Source organism: Tachysurus vachellii, chromosome 2, assembly GCF_030014155.1.
Source record: "Tachysurus vachellii isolate PV-2020 chromosome 2, HZAU_Pvac_v1, whole genome shotgun sequence".
Lineage (NCBI taxonomy): Eukaryota > Metazoa > Chordata > Actinopteri > Siluriformes > Bagridae > Tachysurus > Tachysurus vachellii.
The window spans coordinates 7,258,312-7,266,966 of record NC_083461.1 but is presented as its reverse complement, the minus strand read 5'-3'; the positions used below and the strand labels follow the sequence as shown (position 1 = coordinate 7,266,966).

General features: G+C 40.9%; 1 protein-coding gene across 3 annotated transcripts; it reads left to right on the top strand.

Moving 5' to 3' along the window:
* Nucleotides 1–1,596: 1,596 nt before the first annotated feature.
* LOC132862822 (uncharacterized) lies at nt 1,597–5,208 on the top strand. Of its 3 annotated transcripts, none has more exons than XM_060895125.1 (2): nt 1,597–2,028; nt 3,589–5,208. In XM_060895125.1, the coding sequence occupies exon 2, from the start codon at nt 4,110–4,112 to the stop codon at nt 4,830–4,832; it is 723 nt and encodes a 240-aa protein (XP_060751108.1). In that variant the 5' UTR covers nt 1,597–2,028; nt 3,589–4,109; the 3' UTR covers nt 4,833–5,208. The 3 variants fall into 3 exon arrangements, with proteins under 3 accessions (XP_060751108.1, XP_060751100.1, XP_060751117.1); XM_060895117.1 differs by having other exon boundaries at nt 1,597–2,833; XM_060895134.1 differs by lacking the exon at nt 1,597–2,028 and adding an exon at nt 2,862–3,208.
* Nucleotides 5,209–8,655: the final 3,447 nt, after the last annotated feature.

Sequence of the window (8,655 nt, the reverse complement as noted above, 5' to 3'; positions counted from 1 at the left end):
TTGTTAATGTGTTTTCGGATTTGTTAATTTGTTTTCGCATTTGTTAATGTGTTTTCGCATTTGTTAATTTGTTTTTGGATTTGTTAATGTGTTTTCGGATTTGTTAATGTGTTTTCGGATTTGTTAATTTGTTTTCGGATTTGTTAATTTGTTTTCGGATTTGATAATGTGTTTTCAGATTTGTTAATGTGTTTTCGGATTTGTTAATTTGTTTTCGGATTTGCTAATGTGTTTTTGGATTTGTTAATTTGTTTTTGGATTTGTTAATGTGTTTTGCACTTCTCGGCCACCGTAGATTTCAATTAATTTAAATGGGGAAAATTACTTTGAGATATGAGCAACTTTGAGATACGAGCAAATAGCAAGGCCACGGAACGAATTAAACTCGTATCTCGAGGTATTACTGTATGTCAGACGCGTCCGAAAGAAACAGTTCTCAGTTCAGTGTACTGATGATTCGCTGTATCAGTTCAGTGATTCGGGGGGCACGGTGGCTTAGTGGTTAGCACGTTCGCCTCACACCTCCAGGGTTGGGGGTTCAATTCCTGCCTCCGCCTTGTGTGTGTGGAGTTTGCATGTTCTCCCCGTGCCTCGGGGGTTTCATCCGGGTACTCCGGTTTCCTCCCCCGGTCCAAAGACATGCATGGTAGGTTGATTGGCATCTCTGGAAAATTGTCCATAGTGTGTGATTGCGTGAGTGAATGAGTGTGTGTGTGTGTGCCCTGCGATGGGTTGGCACTCCGTCCAGGGTGTATCCTGCCTTGATGCCCAATGACGCCTGAGATAGGCACAGGCTCCCCGTGACCCGAGGTAGTTCGGATAAGCGGTAGAAAATGAGTGAGAGAGTGAGAGTGAGTTCAGTGATTCAAGCATGCACAGTAACAACAGCTCATCGGTTCTCGGACATGTCCGAAAGAAACAGTTCTCAGTTCAGTGTACTGATGATTCGCTGTATCGGTTCAGTGATTCAAGCATGCACAACATTCAAGCTCATCGGTTCTTGGACGCGTCCGAAAGGAACAGTTCTCAGTTCTGTACTGATGATTCACTGTATAAGTTCAGTGATTCATGCATGCGCAGTATCAACAGCTCGAGCTCACAGTTCTCTCAGCACAACATGTCTCAGTTCAGTGTACAGGAGTTACATATACTCCGGGATATTAGTTTATTTAGAGTCGGAGGGGCTGTCAGGCATGACCGAAAGTGAGTAACTTTAGTAACTTGTGGATCAGCGCTGACTCAAGACGCGCACTGTTAAGAACGAATCAGTCCGATTTGGTGAACCGGTTCATCTAAAAAGAACGATTCGTTCACGAACCGGCCATCACTAACAAATAGTCAAGTCAAGTCAAGTCACTTTTATTGTCACATTATATATATATATATATGTAGAGCCCTGCTAAAATTAGGGCCTAATAATTATTTAGTTTGTTTTTTTCTTTTGCAATAAATAGTTAAAAAATTATTACTTTCAAACAGGAAATAAATAAGAAAATGTTGTTATAAAGAAAGATGTGTGTTGTTGTGTTAACCAATGAGGTAGTTTTCTCACTGACCTCGGGAGGTCAGAGGACGGACTGCGAGGGAAGAAGGAAGTGGAGTGTGAGGAAGACGGACGACACGAGGTGGCGGATGTACGTGCGCGAATCGCACGGTCCGGGGAAAATCGCACGGTAAAGCGCGAAAACCGAGTTTGCAGACGGAAAAAAAGGACACCTAGCAGATAAGAGACTGCTGAATAAAATAAACATGAATGAACTCTATGTGGGGAGTGCAGGGTGAGAGTGGCTCGGCCTGCGTGCGTTCCCGTGAGAGACAAAGGACACCGCAAGTTCTCTTCATCTCAGTGCTTAACGGTTTGTAACGCGAATACTCGTGTGCAGTGCGTGAGAACCGGAGAAACTAAGACTACGCAATCCGGCAGGAGAGACCGGAGGCCTCGTGGAGACTTCTACTGCATCTTTTCCTTGTTTACATCGTTGGCTGGTGGATGTTTCACTTTTGAGTTTCCCTGTTCCGTTGGATTGCGTGAGTATTACAGTATAAAGTGTTCATTCGTTCACCTGAGCTCCAACGAAGTGCACCACCAAGACATTTAAAATCCCAGCTGGGTAACATTACATTTGGGGGATTTTGGTTTGTTTTATTTACACTTGTTTGAGAGAATAAATGTTTGTTTATTGTTTCTACAATTTAATCTTCTGTGTTTTCTTGTTTAAAGGAAGAGATTGGACTTTTTTAAGTTTTTGAAGTGTGGTACAAATACCTTCATTATTATTATTGGTTATCATTAATTATTGTGAGTGATAGAGGAGAACAATTAAAGGAACACTGAAGTCTGAAGCCCGAGGTTAAATACAGCAGTTTGAGTAACTTTGGTAATACATATCACACCTTCGGTAAATTTAGATGTGCCTCTCACGTGTAAAGTTATATCCCTAGACAGATTTGAGTCAGTTAATCAGTGAGAGGGCTACATATATATAATAAGAGAACAGAACTTTCTCTGAATGTGTATAAAACTAAAGAGTCTCTACTTCCTACGAAGGCTGAGAAAGGCACATCTCCTTCCCCCCATCCTGACCATGTTCTACAGAGGGACCATTGAGAGCATTCTGAGCAGCTGCATCACTGTCTGGTTTGGGAACTGTACGATCTCGGATCGCAAAACCCTGCAGCAGATAGTGAGGACAGCTGAGAAGATCATTGGGGTCTCTCTTCCCTCAATCATGGACACTTACACCACGCACTGCATCCGCAAAGCCAACAGCATTGTGGATGACCCCACACACCCCTCACACACACTCTTCACCCTCCTGTTGTCTGGAAAAAGGTACCAAAGTATTCGGGCCCTCACGACCAGACTGTGTAACAGTTTAAGCCATTAGACTTCTCAATAACTGAACTGAACTGTACTGAGCACAACATACACACGCACATCATCTGTATGGACTGCACAGACCACACACTGACACATCAAACTGTTTACATGCTGCTTACATCCATTAAACTGTTTACATGCTGTTTTGCACATACTATACAATATTTCAGTCGTTTTGCACACACTATACAATATTTCAGTCATTTGCTGTTTTTGCACAGTTCTATATATTATCTCAAGGACCTGCTGCTAAGAAACTGTTCATTCTAGTATTAGTGCACGAAATATTGTTTGAACATTTAGTATTCACATACAGTATTTACACCGGTCAGTCGGCACTGTTTCTATTTACTTTTTATTATCTTTTGTGTATTGTCTTGTAACTTTTTGTCCTGCACTGTCTTTTGTCCTGCACTGTCTTTTGTCCTGCACTGTCTTGTCTGTCTTGTTTGTCTTGTCCTGCACTGTTTGCACCAGGTTGCACAGTTGCACTTTATGTGGCTAAGACTACTTACAAGTCCTTAGCCCTGTCTTTGTTTTATGTAGCACCATGATCCTGGAGAAACGTTGTCTCATTTCACTGTGTACTGCAACAGCTATATATGGTTGAAATGACAATAAAAGCTTCTTGACTTGAAATATAAAATTTTACTGTCTACACATGGACTAATGGATGCACTCTGTGTTTTCACCAATATCTTTAACAGATCTCTGTAGCTGTGTGAAGTCCCCTCCTGCTTTAAACTCTCCACAATCGTCCTGTTCCCCAAGAAACCCTCCATCACTGGACTGAATGACTACAGGCCTGTTGCTCTGACATCTGTTGTCATGAAGGCCTTTGAACAGCTGGTATTGGCCCACCTAAAGACTGTCATGGAACAGATGCTGGATCCCCTACAGTTTGCCTGCCGTGCAAACAGGTCAGTGGAGGACGCAGTCAACATTGGTCTGCACTACATTCTGCAACACCTGGACTGCCCAGGGACATACGCCTGGATTCGTTTTGTTGACTTTAGTTTGGCTTTTAATACTATAATTCTGGAAATTCTCCACTCCAAACTCCTAAGGCTCACTATTCCCTCTTCTATCTGTCAGTGGATCACCAGCTTCCTGACAGACAGGAAACAACAGGTGAGACTGGGAGGTGTCACCTCCAGCATTCGGACAATCAGCACTGGCGCTCCACAGGGATGTGTCCTCTCCCCACTGCTATTCTCCCTCTACACTAATGACTGCACTTTCAAGTGACCCAACTGTTAAACTCCTGACGTTTGCAGATGATACTACGCTCATCGGTCTCATCCAAGATGGCGATGAATCTGCAGACCAACAGGAGGTGAAGTGGCTGATGCTATGGTGCAGTCAGAACAGTCTGGAGCTAAACACCCTCAAAACTGTGGAGATGATAGTGGACTTTAGGAAAGACCCCTCAACATTACTCCCCCTCACAATATCCAACAGCCCGGTGTCATCTGTGGGGGCCTTCAAGTTTCTGAGCACTACCATTTCCCAAGACCTGAAATGGGAGTGTAACATAAACTCTATCATGAAAAAGGCCCAGCAGAGGATGTACTTTCTACGTCAATTAAGGAAGTATGTTCTGCCACAGGAGCTGTTGATGTTCTACACTGCAGTCATAGAATCTGTCCTGTGCACATCCATCACCATCTGGTTTGGTGCAGCAACAAAACAGGACAGAAACAGACTGCAACGCACAGTAAAAACAGCAGAAAAAATAATTGACGCCCCCCTGCCCACTCTCCAGGACTTGTATGACACAAGAACCAGAAACCGAGCAGGAAAAATCACTACTGACCCTTCGCACCCTGGTCATAACCTCTTTCAGCTCCTCCCTTCTGGAAGGTGCTACAGAACTTTGCTTACTAAAACTGCCAGACACAGGAACCGTTTCTTTCCCCAGGCAATTACCCTGATCAACAACTCACCATAATTATATTCACTGCTTATTATCATAAGTACTGCATTATCAGGACTGTCAGTCATCACATCATCTGTATATATTACACACACTACTGCTGCTGTATATTGTACAAAAAGCATAATATTGCACAGTATTGTTATTTGCACTCCCACACTTTATGTACATAACTGATCGTTCATATTCCATATTCATATTTTATATATTTTATTTATTCTATATTAATATTTTATACTCATTCTGTCTATATTGTATCTCATCGTCTGCATTGTTTTCTTATATAGTATAGTGTTATTTATGTCTGTACCTTTGAGAGTCACAAACTGCTGGAACCAAATTCCTTGTGTGTGTCAACACACTTGGCCAATAAATCTGATTCTGATTCTGATTGTAGTTAAAAACCCCAGGAAAAGGACAAAGTGCTAGAAACAGTAGTGTAACACATGGCAATCAAAAAGAAAAAGTGTGTGTGTGTTTGTGCTTGTGTGTGTGTTTGTGCTTTTGTGTGTGTGTGTGTGTGTGTCACCACTTAGACGTGCACAAGCAGTGAGCTGAGGTACTGTGGCAATGTGTGCAATGTGAGACTGTGGCACAGTAACGTCTCTTAATGAGAGACCTCATAAAACACAGTCATAAGTATAAAACCACATTAAACACAGAGAGAAGCATAGCAAACATACACACACACACTGTGTATTCCATCAATCCCGTATTTATTGGTGTTTGGGACGCTAATACTTCTGATGAGTAAGACGGGGCAAACAAATTAAATGATGATGATGATGATGGAATATAATAACAGATTAATGTTGCATTATGGAGTTAGGAAGTTTGCTTACTTTTACTTTGTAATTACTTTGGAAAAAAATATTTGGATCTACACATATTACAGGTCTTAACCAGTAAGGTACTTTAGAGTAGTTAAGTATTTGAATTTGTAAGTTGACTAAGTGATGAATAAATCAGTATGAAAAAAAAAAAAACTTCCTGATTAACTGGCAAATCCATTCAATATGTTTTAAGGATTACATTTTAAGATAAAAAATAATCATAGATAAAATACATGTAAAAAAAAAATCCTATTACTGAAGCAAAGCTTAAATATATACCTCTTTTCCACAGTTGTGATGTGTCAGTGTACTTAGTCACACACAGGGTAATGTGGATTTCAGTTCTGTAGCAAAAGCAAAAGGACCTAAAAATAGAAATATCTTATTATATCCTAACAAAATCAATAATGCACATCCATAACATGGTGAAAGGATTTCCAAAGGACTAATGTACATATCTGAGACAGAAAGAGAGGTCTTTTCAAAAGTATATTTTATGAAAACTATTTATAGAACTTGTTTTGTTTTTGTTTTTTTATCAGATGTGCTTAATATCTATGTGCTTCAGTACATAGGCATAATATGGTGTGGTGAAGTGGTTGTACTTGGGTACAAGGCTCAGGGCTTTAAGTTCACCAGAAGCATAATGGTCTCATTTGGACCACTTTTAATGACTAGATCTGAATGGAGACATCTCAAGGAGAACAAGTTTAATTGCCATATGAGTAGTTTAAAATAAAGGCTAAGGCCTTTTTGCTCTATTCGTTTAAAAAGGGTGAAGAAAAAGAAAAGCGGTGAGGGGTTGAGTTGCTTTCTGTTCAGTAGGATGTCTCATAGAGCCAGTTAGAAAGCTCACTCACTCACTCATTTTCTACTGCTTATCCGAACTATTCTCGGGTCACGGGGAGCCTGTGCCTATCTCAGGCGTCATCGGGCATCAAGGCAGGATACACCCTGGACGGAGTGCCAACCCATCGCAGGACACACACTCACTCTCACTCACTCACACACTCACACACTACAGACAATTTTCCAGAGATGCCAATCAACCTACCATGCTTGTCTTTGGACCGGGGGAGGAAACCAGAGTACCCGGAGGAAACCCCTGATGCACGGGGAGAACATGCAAACTCCACACACACAAGGTGGAGGCGGGAATCGAACCCCCAACCCTGGAGGTGTGAGGTGAACGTGCTAACCACTAAGCCACCGTGCCCCCCAGTTAGAAAGCTGCAGGTGCAAAAGCTCAGCTATGAGAATTATTTTGGAGAATTCAGGGAAAGATACCTATAAGTGACCTCTAAAATTGTTTCACCAAAACTTAGGCAAATTATGTACCTGGGAATTATTATGACTTCAGTCAAATTGTGTCTTTATAGAAATTGTTAGTTCTTTAAGCAAAGTAAAATGAATCACAAAAATGATTTTATTATATAATTACAAACATTACAGTCAACCGGAGAAGTGTTTTTCAAAACAGTGTTTTTTTAATATGTCCTTCAATAAAATGTTTTGGTGAAGAGACATCTTATGAAATCCATTACTGCAGGACTAAAGTAGATCTGCGACAGTATTGTGTAGGGAAATTTAGTTTCAAAAGCAATTTAGTAATGTTGGATTGATGAAATGGATTTTGAAGATGAAATGACCAAACATGGGAGAGAAGTAGATTGCTCAGGATGTTATTTAAGCAGGTTAAATAAGGTAGGTTGTAGCAGATGTTGACTTGGCTGTGTTGTGTGTAAACTAACATAAAGCTGAATCCTATGACTTGACAAACAGGCAATAATGCAGTATATATGATATAGCGTGTCTCCCAAATCAGCTCCCTAGTTATCAGGGAGTCATTTTAAGGGTTGTCTCAATTGCAAAATCCTTCCAATACAATATATTGGTTACTCCCTAAAAACCTGGCTGCGTCGACGCTCACTATATCCAGTTACTGGAAATGACATCATATTTTCTGAAACCCTCCAGCTCAAGCAATAGAGGACGAAGTCTCAGAAAACTTCATCTAAAATGTAGGTAGCTTCTTATTGTTATTGTAGATCTCGAATGATTACTAGCTGTTGGTGCGCCATGTACAGTTTCAGTGGTTTGTGAAGTGTTTATTGAATGAAAATGATCCGCTGGCTGGTACATGAGTTTCTAAGGTGAATTTGTATGACATATGAAACTTTGGGATTTTAAATCTTTGTGGTTTTTCAAGGACAAATTTGTATAAATAATAAAAAAACATAATTTACAGAGTGTGTGTGCCTCCGGGTACTCCAGTTTCCTCCCCCGGTCCAAAGACATGCATGGTAGGTTGATTGGCCTCTCTGGAAAAATTGTCCGTAGTGTGTGATTGCGTGAGTGAATGAGAGAGTGTGCGTGTGTTTGCCCTGCAATGGGTTGGCACTCTGGCACAGGCTCCCCTCTTTGGATAAGGGTGTCTGCAAAATGCTTCATTTGAATAAGCAGAGTAAGAAACTCAACTCTGCTTTAACTGGTTAATTTGACTGCACTCTGTCTGCATCACCTGTCTTAACCAAACCCCTCATCATCACCTGCTCAAAGAACAACTCTGTGTACATCTGGTACTATAAAAAAATGGTGCAAAATATCTTATATTTTGACCAGGCATTGAACAACCGGTACTCAGTATGCTTATTCCAAAACTATCATAGCGTAATGATAACTACGTAACTGGGCACTAAAGTTTTCATTTACTGTGACAGATTTCTGTTTAGTCTGCATTTGTATGGAGCTGTAGATGCAGTTTTCAGAAGAGTTGAACTGCATGTTACTGTATCTGAATGGCTTCTTCTTCCTGGCTGGTTTTTGTAAGAAACTCAGTCAGAAAAGTATGTTGAATGGTGAATTTCACACTCTTAAGGATTTGCCATACACAGCTACAATGACCAGCCTTCATGAGCGTGCCATGACTTCGGTGTTATTAGCTCCTATCTGTGGGTTTTATGAAAAGTCATAAGCCTAAGGCAACATGTTCACTGCCATCAACA

Excerpts from the sequence above, each read along its gene's own strand:
- LOC132862822 (XM_060895125.1), top strand. The coding sequence starts at position 4,110 with ATGACTGCACTTTCAAGTGACCCAACTGTTAAACTCCTGACGTTTGCA.